This window comes from Schistosoma haematobium, chromosome 1, assembly GCF_000699445.3.
Source record: "Schistosoma haematobium chromosome 1, whole genome shotgun sequence".
Lineage (NCBI taxonomy): Eukaryota > Metazoa > Platyhelminthes > Trematoda > Strigeidida > Schistosomatidae > Schistosoma > Schistosoma haematobium.
Window position 1 is genome coordinate 40741856 of NC_067196.1, and position 17315 is coordinate 40759170.

Below are 17315 nucleotides of genomic sequence, written 5' to 3' on the forward strand. Positions count from 1 at the left end.
TTATAAACCAGTTAGAATTTTCATTTACAGTTGATGGTTAGGGTTAAAATTAGATTTTGGGTTTTCATCACGACATGACATCAGCTTTAATGCAAAAACTCTATTTAGCCAAATGTATGAATGAATTTCGCGCCAAAATTCATGACTCATTATCATATATCTGATTGGTTCGTCCATAAATTATAGTCTCGCTGTATAAACACTTTAACACATTTTGTTCTATTTCGGTTGCACGAATACTCCACTTGATGAGAGGTTAGTGAAATAATATGAATTCATATCGTACTGATGAAGTCGTAGTTCATCCGATGTTAATAAAGAAAACTATGTCAATAAAACAGTATATTTATTCATATTAATGCATTCAATCATATAAATAGGTGTTAATAATACATTTGCAAATTAAGCTCTTACTGATCACCACTAATTGGTAAATCAATTCTAGCCATCGTAAACTGAACACAATGACCAATAGATAAAGGTTTATTTATTTATGTGCCAATTAGTTTTTAATGATTCAAGGAATAATTTCTCCAGAGGAAATAAATCTTTGGAAAATTATCTATTCATAACAATATAATAAATATATTCACTTATATGCATAAGAACAGCACATAAGCCTCCGATAATCATAAATAACAATGGTCCGTTCATTTGTTTTAAACGTATTGGAATTTTTGAATTTCTGTCTTCTTTTGTTACGCATAAATTGTTATGTACTTGAAGTTTAGTTGTAAAGTCAAATGCCTGTTCATTTTTATATTGTATGCTGTAGAGTCTTCCAGAATCCTGTAAGTACTTGAAAATATGATATGGGAAAACAGATAGGAAGAAACTATTTAAAATAATGATAGATTTGAAAGGACAAATAACAATTAATTTATAGAGGACTGCATAGTTTAAAATATCTAATTATTATTAGTCTATGGTGAGAAATATAAATTATTAACCAGATTTTTATCAACTATTTAGTTAAAAGGGGTCAGTAACTATTTGAAGATATATTTATGATATCCCCCCATGAGTAGTAATTTGAACTTCTGAAACTTCATGACCTAATGTAAACTACTTCTTCGAAATAAACAAATAAATAACCGAACTAACTCATCACAAGTTTGGACAACACATACGAAAAAGAGCTGAATGTTTTTGATACAGTCAAAACTAAAATATGTCTGAATATATCAATGTTATTCTATTTTTAGTCAAGTTGATTCTGTGTGAGACATCACTGAGTTTATGTGTATTTGATGGTAGGTATAAAAAAAGTGAAATTATAATGTGAAAGGGTACAGTTAAAATTTGAGTTTTTTTGTTTATTAATTGTGGGTGAAATGAACAGAGTTGAATGTGGTTAATTAAAAAAACATCCCAATTCGGATGAAGATTCTGCCCTTTTTTCTATTGAGGGCAAAGGGATTTTGGATTATATGATACGTCTTAAGAATACTTATTTCCCCATTCAGTTCACTTTATTCCTATTAATAAAATGATCAGTAGAATTAGTAGGTGGAATAAAATGGTCACGATACTATTAGGACTGATAAAAGAGATCATCAAAATTAATGACCCAGATTTATTGATAAAAATACAAAATCTTGAATTTAGGAATTAAAAAAAACTAACGAATTTTCGTGCTAAAAAGTTAAACTGACCGAAATGAAGTCAATAAAAGTAGCTAATGAAATATGCTTACATTTTATGCAACCAGTCACCTGTATAATAAAATTTCAAAAAATACTAGGGTCTTTCTACTTTATTTTTAAATTAAATATACCATGCTGTTATGCTATAAACAACTTAGTAACTGTGTTTCAATTTGTAATAACTGTAATTAACGTGTAATGAATCTGATCAGCAGCTTGATTTGAATAATAGTGAATATGATCATGAAATTTGAAAAAATATGTAAATTACAATCAGGTTTAAACTAACCTATTAACAATAATGTTAAAGCAAGATTGTAGCCTGATATGTTGTGATTTCCCAGGTAGCACACACATATACACAAACGTTAGGCAACTGGACGTAACTTTTGAGAAAAGTTTGGACTCAATATGAAATCTATTTCGCTAATAATTCAGATGGATTGTGCAGATTAGGTGAATATTCATTAAATCTTTTTCTTCATTTACAGATGTCAATCAAGAAGTGGTCACAAACTAGGACGAGATAGCTATCCACTATTGTCAGATTCTCAACAGTTCACAAGGTGAAGTCAATACGCGAATAATTGTTTTTAGCCATCCATTAACAAAACTATTTCATGGTTATTTTGAAATTTTCAAACATTAAACTCACTTTCAAGTATACATTCATTTTCCAGAGTGATTTTTCACTGAATGTTAAAAATCCCATTTCCATTAGAGGCATATCTTGGAAATTTCCACTGTCATTAACAATCTCACCATTATCTTTTTCATCTTCATTACAATCTAACTTAATATAATTCCAATCAGTATTTCGATGTTTTAATGATTGTAGATAATGACCATGAATATGATCTGTTAATATTATCACTGATGTATTAATCTCATCTGATGAAAGTTTCCCGTTTACCAATTTCATTGGAAAAGAGAACTTCTTTTCAAAATAATTACATACATTTGGATTTAAATCACAATAGATTGTTTGGTTCTGACTGTTTAAATAAGGTTGATATTTCAAGTCATTATCCGTATACTGTTTGAAAATCAACACTGATGTACCCATTGCATAGGCAATAATGCATATTAAACAAAATGCATGCCAGAATAAAGTTATTGTTATTCCGCCCCATGATTTAGGCAATTTGTATGAGGCTAAATTTCAAAGAAAAATATTAAGAGTGTGATAATACTGTTAATATTTCATTGTAAGACCTATTTAAAAATTAAAAGTGGTTTATAATACTTCAATGAAGTTTATCCACCATTTAGTTTTCCTCTGCACTTAAGTTTAAAAGAAAAATGAAGTAGTTGATTGACAGATATGTTCAAAAAAGAAGCATTTCACACAAAATAGGCGTAAATTTATAAATACAAATATGCTTTCGAAATCAATAAAATTTTCAATATAGTCCCTGTAATTGGTTAACAAACACCGCGTGTAGCTCTTCTAGAGTTACTGCCGGTCCCAAGCCCGGGTAAAGGAGGAGGGTTAGGCATGGGGTTAGCGTCCCCATCCCGTAGAAAACTAACTCGCTAAAAAACGCTTACCAGAAAAAATAATTCAAACCATTTAAACTCTGCATTGGGAGTTAGAAGGTCTTCATTTAGAAGAATTATGAAGCTTCATGGTGAAAGCCGAGTTCCTTCGGAAGCCGCGAGGCCGATGCCCCTTCTAACAACCAGAGCAAAAATTTTTGTAGGTACATGGAACGTCCGAACAATGTGGGAGACCGGGAAGGCCAGTCAAATAGCAACGGAAGTGAGGAGATACAACTTGGCAGTACTGGGAATCAGCAAAACCCACTGGACCCAAGCTGGACAACAAAGGCTAAATACGGAAGAGATGCTGCTGTACTCCGGTCACGAAGAGGAAAATGCTCCACACACACAGGGAGTCGCTCTAATCTGTCCAAAGTAGCACGAAATGCACTTGTAGGATGGGAATCTCACGGATCCAGAATCATCAAAGCATCATTCAAAACAAAGAAGGAGGGGATCACAATAAATATTATCCAGTGTTATGCACCCACCAACGATAGCAACGACGACATTAAAGATCAATTCTGTGAAAGGCTGCAGTCAATCATAGAGAAATGCCCAAGAAAGGACCTCACCATTCTAATGGGAGATCTAAACCCCAAAGTCGGAATAAACAACACCGGATATGAAGATGTCATGGGACGACATGGATTGACTGGGAGAGAGAAACGAAAATGGGGAAAGATTTGCAAATCCGTGTGCATTCAACAAATTGGTCATAGGAGGCACAATATTTCCACACAAACGTATACATAAAGTTACATGGATTTCATCGGACCACACTACAGAGAACCAGATAGATCATATCTCCATCAATAAAAAATTCCGAAGGACAATGGAAGATGCGAGAACCAGGAGAGGAGCTGATATAGCTTCAGATCACCACCTAGTTGTGGCCAATTGAAAACTGAAGCTAAAAAGGAACTGGACAACTGGACAAACAGCATTACAAAGGTTCAATACAACCTTCCTTCGAGACACTGACAAACTCAATGAATTCAAGATAGATCTCAACAACAGGTTCCAAACCTTACAGGATCTACTGAAAGAAGAAGAAACTACTATGGAGGACAACTGGAAAGGTATCAAAGAAACATTAACTTCAACGTGTCAAGAAGTTCTAGGCCTCAAGAAGCATCATCATAAGGAATGGATCTCTATAGAAACACTGGACAGGATCAAAGCAAGGAAGAACAAGAAGACAGCAATTAACAACAGCCGAACACGAGCAGAGAAAGTCCAAGCACAAGCTGAATACATAGAAGCAAACAAGCAAGTGGAGAAGAGCATTAGAACCGACAAGAAGAAGTACGTGGAAGAACTAGCAACGACGGTGGAAAAAGCTGTTAGAGAAGGAAATATGAAACAGCTTTGCGATACAACGAAGAAACTAGCAGGGAAATATAGTAAACAAGAGAGACCGGTAAAGGACAAAGAAGGTAGGCCAATCACTGAAATTCAACAACAACGGAAAGAAGGACATCTCATCAAGATTTCAAAGAAAAGACATCTGAGCAAATGTGAAAACTACAGAGTCATTACACTACTGTCAATACCACGGAAAGTCTGTAACAGAGTGTTGCTGAACCGGATGAAAGACGCAGTAGACAGCCAACTTCAAGATCGATAGGCTGGATTCCGTAAGGATCGTTCGTGCACAGACCAAATGGAGACATTACGGATCATCGTCGAACAATCAGTTGAGTGGAACTCGTCACTATACATCAACTTCATTGATTATGAAAAGGCATTTGACAGTGTAGATAGGAGAACATTATGGAAACTTCTTCGACACTACGGAGTTTCTGAGAAGGTTGTCAACATTATCCGGAACTAATAAGACGGACTACAGTGCAAAGTAGTGCATGGAGGACAGCTGACAGACGCATTCCAAGCAGGGACTGGAGTCAGACAAGGCTGTCTACTCTCTCCCTTCCTCTTTCTTTTGGTGGTCGACTGGATTATGTAGACCTCGACATCTGAAGGAAAACACGGAATACAATGGACATGTCAGAATCAATTAGACGATTTGGACTTCGCAGATTACCTCGCCCTCTCTACGTCAGTAGGCCTCAAAATACACAAAGGGAAAACCAAGGTCCTCAAATTCAAAACGGAGAACAGCAATCCAATCACTCTTGATGGCGAAACTCTGGAAGATGTAGAATCCTTCACATACCTGGGAAGATTCATCGATGGACAAGGAGGTTCAGATGCAGACGTTAAGGCGAGGATTAGAAAAGCAAGGGCCGCACTCCTTCAATTGATGAACATATGAAACTCAAAACAACTTTCAACCAATATCGAAGTGAGAATCTTCAATACGACTATCAAGGCAGTTCTACTGTACGGAGCTGAAACTTCGAGAACTACAACAACCACCATCAAGAAGGTACAAGTATTTATAAATAGGTGTCTACGCAAGATACTCAACATCCATTGGCCGGATACCATCAGCAACAGCCTTTTGTGGGAGAGAACAAACCAACTTTCAGCTGAAGAAGAAATTAGGAAAAGACGATGGAACTGGATAGGACATACATTACGCAAATCATCAAACTGCATCACGAGGCAAGCACTAACTTGGAATTCTGAAGGGAAGCTGAAAAGAGGAAGGTCGAAGAACACATTACGTCGGGAAATAGACGCAGATATGAAAAGGATGAATAACAACTGGAAAGAGCTGGAAAGGATTATCCAGGACAGGGTTGGATGGAGAATGCTGGTGAGCGGCTTATGCTCCTTCACGAGGAGTAACAGGCGTAAGTAAGTAAGTAATTGGTTAACAAGTACATGATGAACTGTAATAGCTATTGATTGTTATTCGATTGAATAACCTTTTATACTGCGATCAACAAGTTATTGAAAGAGCATAGAAGTTGAAAGAAGTTAATTTTTGATGTTTCCAGTCTGCTGCTGTGTTCAGTGATACCGCTGTGTATTATTAAGTTATCTAGCCAAGAAAGCGAAGTTAGAAAACATACCTTTAACTTTGTACTAAGATATTTTCAATGTATTGTAATTAATTAAGAAAAAGAAAAAAAGATTTATGATAACTATATTAACACAGAATGAAGTATTTGATCACTATATCTTAAAATAAAATGTGTACAAAAGGAATTCATAAAACCTTTTCTTCCATCATCTTCTTAATCACTTACGATTTCTTCATTCTTCTTTCATAGCCATTCACTCCTCTTCTATCATTTTCGCTTTAGACCTTTAATTCCTTACTAATTTGTTGCTGCATTGACGGTCTTCTTAGCTACATTTCACCTCAATTATAACATTTTATCATCTCACAATGAGAAGTTCCTTTTCAATTATATTTAAAATTAGCAAAAATGTATTCAGTCTCATTTACAAGAGATTTTCGGAAAAAAATATTTTTCTGATATATTATTTGACCGTTGTATAATAGTATATAGCTATCTTTTGCAAGTATTTTAATGGTGTATTTTTACGGTAATGGATTTTATGTCAAAAGCTGACTTCAGCTGGTGATCCATTAGAAATCAGGTAGGAGTGAACAGCTTTCTCATCACGGTTTAAAATTCTTTAATGATACTAATCTCACATTTTAACATGGCATAAAATTCACAACCTTCATGTTTTGAGCCACCCATTCCATCTTTCATGTGATAATCGGGTATATACACTATAAAACAGTACCAAAATAAGATAAATACAGCTTTCCAGTCATCTTGTGGTCAGTGCTTCACAGGTGTTTGCGTGAATTATGATACAAATGTACTTTCAAGGTGTATTGATTTTTCACCAATGCATTTTGGTAAAGTAATTTATTTCATCAATCAACTGCTATTCTTGAAATTAAACTGCATAGCATATCAAATTACTTTCCCGAAGGGAATTGCTATGTCGACGAATTTTTCGATAAATGGTTAATGGCAGCTAAAATAGTGCAATTGTTTGTCAAAAATGATATAATTTCAAACAATATTACAAAATCGTATAAATATATTAGAAATATCCATGTGATCTATGCTTATATGTTAAACTATATTCGTTTATAAATAAAAACCAGAATTACTCATCAAATCAGATCAAAACATTTTGAAGTTTAAATCACCGAATGATCCTAGATAGATTACTAGTGAAAATAATTTAGGACTGGATGACCGTCTCATGTGGCTCTTCATAAGGGAATCGCATCATACGTAAAGGTTTAAGCTATATACCAAATATTTTGGTTTAGAATAGCGTCTTTGAAAATAATTAATTAGTTGTGGTATTTAGGAAGATGGTCAGATCACAGAAATTTGAACACTCAACTATAAGTATGCAATCGACTTCATTGTAATTGTTAAAGGTGGAAGTCATATTAATGGTTTGAATTTTTTAATGAAGAAAGCGAATTCACCAATAGTTTTCAACCTTAAAAGGGTTGTCATCCTTCTTGCAGACTGGGTATTATTCAAAATCAGATAATGATAGTTTTTCATTGATTATTACCTTTATTATGGTTTAACTTTTATTCAAACTGTGGCACCAAAGTACGAGTAATATTTTTTTTAAAAAGACATACAACTCCATTTTAGATTTGTACCGATTCAGATATTAATATTTATTAAGAGAAAATTTCTAGTGATTTTATTTTGCTGGCAGTGTTACATATGAAAGTGAATAACTCGTCGGTCAAAACTTACGTCACAGGCATTCACAACAATTAATCCCCATTATAAAGTATGACAGTTTTGATGTTTATACATAATGCTGATTGGTTTGTACTTTAAAGAGTGCTTAAGTCGAATAACAATTTCATGCCATCAAGCTTGTACACTGTCTTATCTCTAACTTGAATGATAGTTATGTCATAACTACTAAAATACGTAGTGAGCAAAACTTAAAACTATTTCTTCTACTTATTATAATAGTGTAATGAGAAGACAGAGTTGATTTGACAAATATTATGTATTTGCGGCACAAATTTTAAACGGAGTAATTACCCTAGTTTCCTATACACATATCATTAGAAGTATGTCTTTGACCAGATTTTTCGAAATTTATAGCATAAACCAGGAAATTATTTATTTTTCATATTACACAACGAGTACGAAAGATTTGCCTAAATGAGTATACACCATGACATTCAAAAATTTGCTCTGTCGGATTGGAAAACTAAAATTTAAGTTCAAGTCACTTAGATGTTTAATTAAAAGCTTAGCCGAAATAGTATCTAAATCACATATTAAATCATAGAATAATCATTCTATGCTTAACTACATATTTTTGAAAATGTATAAAATTTTGTAGAAAAAAACTCAGTGTGAATGAACAGTGTAACATTGTTAACTAACTACTTGAAGATTATTGATGTGGGTGTTTTTCATAGAGATTCAGTTAGAAGCTGAAAATTTACTAACGTCATCTGTGATTGTCTATGTGACATTAGTTCAGATTTCATAGAATCTTCGAAGTCGCTGATTAATCTTGCTGATAAATCTTAACATGTCCAACCATTAACTTATAATATGTGTTTACTTCATTTCAGCATTGACTTCAATATGTTACGTTCACTGATTGATCGCAGAGTAGTAAGCAATATTAAGTTTGTCTAGTTCATTGTTGTGATTAAATCTATCAGTCATGTTGCCCAAATCCCACATAGAGTATCAGTAACCTTATTGTTATATGTACATCTTTCAGACAAGAGATAACTGGTGCAAAGCCTGAATCTCACTCTCAATGTCGACCATCATAAGCCACTTATTGTAAGCGGTGGATCTACCATATGCTTCATGAAAAAGATTTACATGCTGTTCAAGTTAAATCCAACGCTTTGTGAGTTTCATCATTTTTTATGCTACGAGACAGTACATTTAAGGTAAAAAATTAGAGATAATGGTACAAAACAATTGGATAAATACCAATAGTTAACGATGTTCTTCAATATGAATCACGATTTCAACATATGAGTCATTAGTTAAAACACGTTTCTGTAAACAGATAACCATATCACAACAGGACAGATACCTATTAATAATATTCTTAAGCACTGTAGATGACGTACTGACACTACCAGATAAATAAATTACTTACATTGTAAGAATAATCCCATAATAACGTACACGTATGAATCCCATAAATTTAAACTTGGTTCATTCGAAGGTGAAATTTTTGTATATTTCTCACATGAGGGTCTTGTATACTCGAACACAAATAACAATGAACCGGTCTGTTTAAATATAAAATGTGAGGTGATGAAGAAATGTACATAAGTTCTGGCCATTACAAATAGCAAGAAATTATTAATCAATCAGAAATTATTATAGTTTATGACATCCATTTTACATAAATACAAGATCGAAACTAATGAGTTTATGTAATTCATACGAAACTTTACTCTGCAAACTTTTAGTTTTTATTATAAGGTGATCTCAACGATACAATTGTGTCATTAGTTGTTATTAACAACTTTCACCCTTAAAATTCTATACATTTTTCGTCTTAACTGGATCATTTGCTTAATTTCCTCTCGTTCTTTTCTCTTTCAGAATCCTACAAAGTGTTCTGTATACTCTCTTACCAAAGTGTACATTCATGTTAGACAGAAATCTATCAAAAGCTCAACATTATCTCATATCACATGGCATGTATGGTCTATATGTTCTACCACAGTTGGGAAAACACAATTTACTCAAATATGAACTGTGGAAAGTTGTTTCATTGCAGACTTATTTTCCTTCCCGTGTCATAGCATATATTAAAATTTCTAATTTAAAGTTGATCACAAGTGGTTTCAGTAAAGTTATGTTTGAGATTAGATCTGAAGATTCGATTTCCGATCCTAGGTAAAACTTTGAATGTAAATTACTAAGTGATAACAAACGATGATCAGTTATTTTTTTTAATTTCGACAGTTCGTAAACTTATTTCATCATTTAACAAAAATCACTTTTAAATTATAGGTAATCTCCACAAACACAAGCAACCCAATAAAAATCACAATAACTTTGAAAATAGTTCAATACAAATGAATACTTATTAATATTATAGCAATGTATACTTACTGTCAATGTATATAGTAGAATTAATGACCAAATAGATGAATGGAATGTATATAAAAAATACATTCCGTTTAAAAATGACGAATCTAATTGACTTGAACAATTATTTTTGAAACATTTCATAATTAATACTGGTTTGAGTTGAGTAAATGATCTAGTTATGTAAGGCAATGTATGTTTATTATTTACAAGGGTTAATGAACTATTTTCCATGTTCATTAGAATATCAGAAGAGAATTGAAAAAGACATAAACTTTGGTTGTTGGTTAAAAGCTAAATGAAAGATAAATTTAAAAAAAAAAGTGGTTATGAAAATATGATAAGTTCAACAACAGAAGTATTTACCTAAACATCTGCTGTCTTATCTAGTACTTTAATAAAGAAAGAAAATAATTATAACATGAATTTTTATTTAATATACTGAACAATGATTTTGAATGCTAAGAAACAGAGAGCTTCAGATAATTTTTACTTTTTAGATTGAGACTCTTAAGAGACTCAGATAAACGAGGCTTTAAAAAAGTGCTAAACCACTTGATAACTGAATTCAAACTCAGTTTCTAAAGGTACCTAGTTACTGAAGAAACTTGAAGCTCACGTACTTGAAGTCATGAATGGACACCAAAAAGTACAAATCTATACAAAAAAAGTGTCAATTATACCTTGTTTTTCCGTCGATGGAAGTCTATAACGAAAACCGAATTACAAGAATAAGTATCTGAAATTATACCCAGGTTTGAATGTTCTTATTAGTAGCTATTCCTCAGATAAAATATAACACCAGTTTCTGAACAACAAGTCAATAACAGTTTGATATGATAATTGTTCAAACAGAATTATATTATTGGTGTAAATGTTGACTTACACATCAATATTAATTTCTGTCACTACATAGGTTTTTAAATATAAATAAAACGGATAGAATGCATTTGCGTGGTTGTTCTATTCAATTTCTCTCCCTTCCTCTTTCTTCTGGTGGTCGACTGTATTATGAAGACTTCGACACGGCATATAATGGACAGAGCAGAACCAATTAAACCATTTAGACTTCGCAGATGACCTAGCCCTCCTATCGCATACACACGAACAAATGCAGATAAAGACAACCAGTGTAGCAGCAGTCTCTGCATCAGTAGGCCTCAGTATACACAAAGGGAAAACCAAGGTCCTCAAATTCAAAACGGAGAACAGCAATCCAATCACTCTTGATGGCGAAACTCTGGAAGATGTAGAATCCTTCACATACCTGGGAAGATTCATCGATGGACAAGGAGGTTCAGATGCAGACGTTAAGGCGAGGATTAGAAAAGCAAGGGCCGCACTCCTTCAATTGATGAACATATGAAACTCAAAACAACTTTCAACCAATATCGAAGTGAGAATCTTCAATACGACTATCAAGGCAGTTCTACTGTACGGAGCTGAAACTTCGAGAACTACAACAACCACCATCAAGAAGGTACAAGTATTTATAAATAGGTGTCTACGCAAGATACTCAACATCCATTGGCCGGATACCATCAGCAACAGCCTTTTGTGGGAGAGAACAAACCAACTTTCAGCTGAAGAAGAAATTAGGAAAAGACGATGGAACTGGATAGGACATACATTACGCAAATCATCAAACTGCATCACGAGGCAAGCACTAACTTGGAATTCTGAAGGGAAGCTGAAAAGAGGAAGGTCGAAGAACACATTACGTCGGGAAATAGACGCAGATATGAAAAGGATGAATAACAACTGGAAAGAGCTGGAAAGGATTATCCAGGACAGGGTTGGATGGAGAATGCTGGTGAGCGGCTTATGCTCCTTCACGAGGAGTAATAGTGGTAAATAAATAAATAAGTAAGTCTACTCAACTCATTCTTTGTGTTCTTCCTAAAACAAGCAATGGACATAAGTTTCATTCCATAATGTGACTCCTCAACTGTGCACGTCCGTGACCCCACCGTAAGTTTTCAAGTCAAATAATATCACGATTTTCATTGTTGAGAAGTTCAATGATGCGCATGGAACTCTACGCTATTCACTTGATAGTAGTCAACGTGATACTGACTTTATCGATTGGTGACACTTGTAACGATAATAAAAATAATTTAATTCACCACATGAGTCATCTAATTATGCAAATCACTTTATATTCAATATTATGATATTCCTTTCAAATATTGATCAAGCATTAACCATCTTCATAGGACGGTGCTATCTATCACCCATAAGTTAAACTCTTTAAGGCTTTCATTGATGGGGATATACAGTTAACGATTAAAGTAGTTAATTTTAGACTTCGCTTAAGATATAAGAGCTTAAAACTCTTAAAATAAATATAGTTTTCCTCACAGAACAACTGCTAATCCATTTAAAAATCAAAAAGCTCCTTCTATTAAAAAAAACATTAGATATATTTTGAAAATATTCTTACCATACTGAGACAATATTCTACATTCGTAAGTGAAACATTCAGTCTAACTGGTATACTCTGAATTGAATATTGAACTTGTGATAGATTGTCAGCAGCTAATAAGTCGACTAGTAGTCCTTTTACAGTAGATTCGTTTTTCTTTGTCTGCTCTATGAATTCTGGTAACTTTAAGCAATTAAAAGCGATTTTTGTATTGGAAAACACAATCATATATTATTACAATGATACGAATCGCTACTATAAATAAAGACATATGAAATATTATGAGTTGAGACTTAAGGTGAATTGGTCAGTTTCTACCGTTATTATACAAATGATTAGCATCGTTTTCAATAAATGATATTGAAGCTAACCGAGTACATTCAATTTATATGTTTTAAGAGAAATACTGTACGATATACAGGTTCCACCACTGTTTTTTCATACTTCTATGATATCTTCGTTCAAAACCAGAGTTTTGTTTCCTTATAACGTTGTTTGATGTCAATAAATTTTTTCTTTATATTTTTGAATAATGGTTAGAAGTGAAATCCCGTTACGTTATTTCAACGTATCTTCATCTTAATGTTGATGATTTGACTGAAACTCAGCGGAAACAACAGGAAAACACAAACCTGTTAAAAAATAATAAAGATCATATCCGTTGAACATTTCGGTAAGCATCGTGACTTATTTACTTAGTGGACAGAATGTATGTGTTGGACATTAAAATGCCAAATAAATCGAATTATATCGTTTTCAGAATTATTCAGGAAAGAAATATTCCAGCTGTCAATTTTATTCTACTAACGCAGTCTGTTCATATTAGAAAAACATCTAAGACCGTTTCCACCTCATTCAATGCTTCTCCATCAAGTGTGATCGAGTTGGCGTTCTCTGAGTTAAGGTTTGAGGATGTTACTTCTTCCCTTGCGTATGTTGAAATCTACTCCTGAAAACGCTACTATTACACTGGCTATCCTCACATGTATTTCTTTGTGTGTATGGAATAGAAGAGATAGGTCATCTGCAAAGTTCACGTAGTCTAGTCGCATCCGGGCTGTCTATTGTATTCCATGATTCGCCTCAGATCTTGAGGACTTCATAACCCAAACGACTAACAGAAGAAATAGATAGGGGGAGAATGGGCAGTTTTGTCCGACTCCGGTCATTAATCAGAAAGCGTCTCCAAGCTGTCCTCCATAAATGACTTGGCAGTGTATTCCGTCGTATGAAATCTTCATGCTGTTAGCGATGATCTCAGCTACTAACACTACAGTATCGGAGAACGATCCACAGGGTTCTCCTATCCACACTGTCAAAATCTTTGTCATAATCAAGGAAGCTGTTCTCCAATCCCAGTGATTAGCTTGCCTCCTCCGTCCTTGATTGTTCCCTCTGGTTTACCATATTACCTTGCTCGCCTTCTCGTTGTATCATTCAGTTCTCATATATTTCCTTTCCTACCAGCTTGTTACGATGCTAGATCTTCAATGCATTTCTTCTTGTCATCACTAATGCTCCACTCCACTTACTTGTTTACTTCTGTGTATTCAGCTTGTGCTTTGACTTTCTCTGTTCTCTTTCGATTGTTGTTAATTGCTGCCTCCTTCAGATTCGTTTCTTGAATCTTTATCACGCTTTCCATAGAGATTCATTCTTGACATCCAGCACTTACTCACACGTTGAAGTCAGTGCTTCTTTCATCCCTCTCCAGTTGTTCTCCATGGCAGTTTCTTCTTATTTCAGTAGATTTTGTAAGGCTTGCAACCTATTGTTGAGAGCGATCTTCGATTCATCGAGTCGGTCAGTGTCTCGGAGGAAAGCTATATCAAATGTTCATAGTGATGTTTCTCCAGTTATGTAGTGTTGCTTTAGATTCAGTTTCATCCTCGCCACAAACAGTTGGTGGTGAACTGAAGCTATGTCTGCTTCTCTCGTGGTTCTCACGTCTTCCATGAATCTTCTAACTTTTTTATTGATGCAAATATGATCGATCTGGTTCTGTGTAGTATGATCCGTTGAGACCTATGTAGTCATGTGTATGCATTTAATGAATTCACATAAATTTGCTAAGCTCTCGTCATTCGAGTTTCTTTCTCCCAGTCAATCCATGTCGTCCCATGATATCTCCCTACCCGATGTCGTCCATATCAGCACAGCAAGATGAGATTATTAAAATGAATACTAAAATAGTGAGTGCAGCAGAACCAGTTGTAGTAAATGTAGTTAGGTATACGGAATACGGTTCAAGAATAAAAAGTTAGTTTTCGGAATTAAGCTTATAAAATAATTTTGAAACTCAGAATCTGAAGGGAAACAAATAGTAAATACACCTATATCACATCACGCTGCATCTACAACAGTTACTTACGTTAATCACACAACTCCAACCAGGTAGCCTGAACTTATTAAGGTGACTCAATTCAGTGTTTAGTGACTTCATAGACTGATGCTTCGTCTGAGTATAGCCATCCTTAGTTTTAACCAACCTATTCCTCCGCCGCCAGTCATCACATATCCAGTTAGGGAACGGTCGATTATGCGTCATACATTTCCAGGAATACAAGTCAATAGTAACACTTTGTAATTTGATGCTGTTAGCGTCAATGGTGAGTATGGAAATCGATGAAGTCATAGAACAAAGATGATAGTGGGAATAGAATAAGTATTAAAAAGTGAGGAAGGTATTGATCTCGGACATGACCTTGAAAGCTACTAAAGCTATGAGGATGGTTATCTTTTTCAGATTTCAAAACCGTGGAAGGATATTATTCTTAAAGTGTCTGAAATGGGAACTGGGTTAACAGTGGTCATGTCAACCCATTATAGTGACTCCAGGGACCAAAAGTCAGTTACCTGAATCAGTTACATATGTCCACTGAATAAACGGTTTTCGGTGTGTTAGCTCGGGAGCTTCCATGCCTTTCTTCCAGAAACGGTAATCAGAGGAGTAAGGTTAATTTTGGTATCCTTAGGGTCAATTATTCTTACACCCCTAACCAAGTTGTACGAAGAAAGCACCTGATAAACTTTATAAATATCAACAGCTTACTTATTACCTTATGGACATTGTTCAATCCATAATGAATAACATAGCGACCCCAATATTAATCTTTTACAAGCAACAACCCTTCATTTGTTCACAGGTATTAAAATATGGGTGGTTCTTTGATTAACTCCACTAGCAATCATCGAAAATATGTCAGCTCTATTTTTGAACTCGGTGACAAAACACGACAAACTACAATTATCCAAGTGAGTTATATACCCATGTCTTACGGTTAATCTTGGCAATGACATTTGAATTTTGTTCTTCGACTTAACCTTGAGTGAAACGGAAACCTTAATTATTATCTAATGTAAATGCTAATTGATGCATATAAATGAATGACTCTCAAAAACAAAAACTTCCAATGTCTCCAAGTGTAAGCTTGAATCTTGAAACTAGAAAATTATTCAAAAAAATGGATAATTTCATATTTTTTAAAATTATAATAGTTGATTACTTACTTCAGGAATGAATACTGTTTGTGAATTTGTATGCACCATACCTTTATAAAAAATGTGCATATTTCATTATAATCTTTTTACTTACATGTCAATAAGAGAGCATAATATAATACCGAGTAACTTATTACCAATGGATTATGTTTTGTAGATAGTACCATTTCCATCATGATAGCAAATTCAAGAAATAACAAGATAGAATATTATCGACTATGAATTCTAGCGACTTGATAAAAATTCTTCTTACGATATCACAATATTGCTTATCATCTGTTTTAATCTATTGGTGTTGTAAATCCCAAAGCTTTCACGTTCCTGGAACAATATGATACTATGTACTCGGCTTTAAAGTAACATTAGAAAACGAATAAGTTTGTGTGTGTATAACATAGAGATCAACACTGAGAGAGACAAATATTTACACATAAGATTTCAAATATAAACCTGACTGGTTTGATGTCTAATTTAAATTTAGCCATACACATTTTATGTACAAGTGGACACAAATTAATTCATTAACACAAAACTGTAAACATGCATATATCACTCATACTTTGTTTATGAATACATGATAATCAATAATAATGAAATTGGTTCGATATGAGATTGTTCGTATTAATTTGCTCTATTTATGTGTTGACACATTTACGTTGACGACAAAATCAATCCATAAATAAACCTTCACTATTTATTATTATTACTATTATTATTATTATTATTACTATTATTATTATTATTATTATTATAGTAACACAACTTTAAAATAATTAATAGTTAAATAATAGGTCACGTTTTCCAGAAAATAAGTTTAATTTGATGTTAAAATCTCGTCTACTTACAGAGTGAAACAAGTACAGAAATGTAATGAGTAAAAATGGTTTGGAAATAATTAAGGAATTCAAGCTAATTTCTAGGCATATTCATAATAATACGTAAAACTATGTTACACGTGAAGGACAAAATTTTGCAATTAGATTTTCACAATTAAAATCGCGAATCTATCCAAGCTAGACCACCATTGAAAACCTAGAAGCACCAGGCAGCTATTTTGTCTATGTATGTTACTCTTCAGCTGTGCACACCCAGAATCCCGCACAAGGAACTCAAACCCAGGATTTTCGGTCTCACGCACAAATACTTGAACTTGAAACCACTGCGCAAGCATACAACAACATTAATGCCTAACCT

General features: G+C 33.8%; 1 protein-coding gene across 1 annotated transcript; it reads right to left on the minus strand.

Annotated features, from left to right (window-relative positions):
* Positions 1–338: 338 nt before the first annotated feature.
* Positions 339–16805, minus strand: MS3_00009814 (uncharacterized protein). Its single transcript, XM_051218218.1, has 7 exons — positions 16216–16805; positions 16131–16171; positions 12639–12803; positions 10220–10489; positions 9249–9384; positions 2302–2801; positions 339–798 (listed from the first exon to the last, which is right to left on the minus strand). Exons 1-7 carry the CDS (start codon positions 16295–16297, stop codon positions 559–561), a joined length of 1434 nt encoding a protein of 477 aa, XP_051074059.1. The 5' UTR covers positions 16298–16805; the 3' UTR covers positions 339–558.
* Between the last annotated feature and the right edge of the window lie 510 nt (positions 16806–17315).

What these genes read in the sequence shown, in the direction of transcription:
- MS3_00009814 (XM_051218218.1), bottom strand. Translation starts at nt 16,297, where the DNA reads ATGATGGAAATGGTACTATCTACAAAACATAATCCATTGGTAATAAGT. An exon ending in TTATGCTCTCTTATTGACAT is followed by an intron (nt 16,172 to 16,215) that starts GTAAGTAAAAAG and finishes TTTTTTATAAAG; the next exon opens with GTATGGTGCATACAAATTCA. An exon ending in TATGGGATTATTCTTACAAT is followed by an intron (nt 2,802 to 9,248) that starts GTAAGTAATTTA and finishes TTTGAAATTTAG; the next exon opens with CCTCATACAAATTGCCTAAA.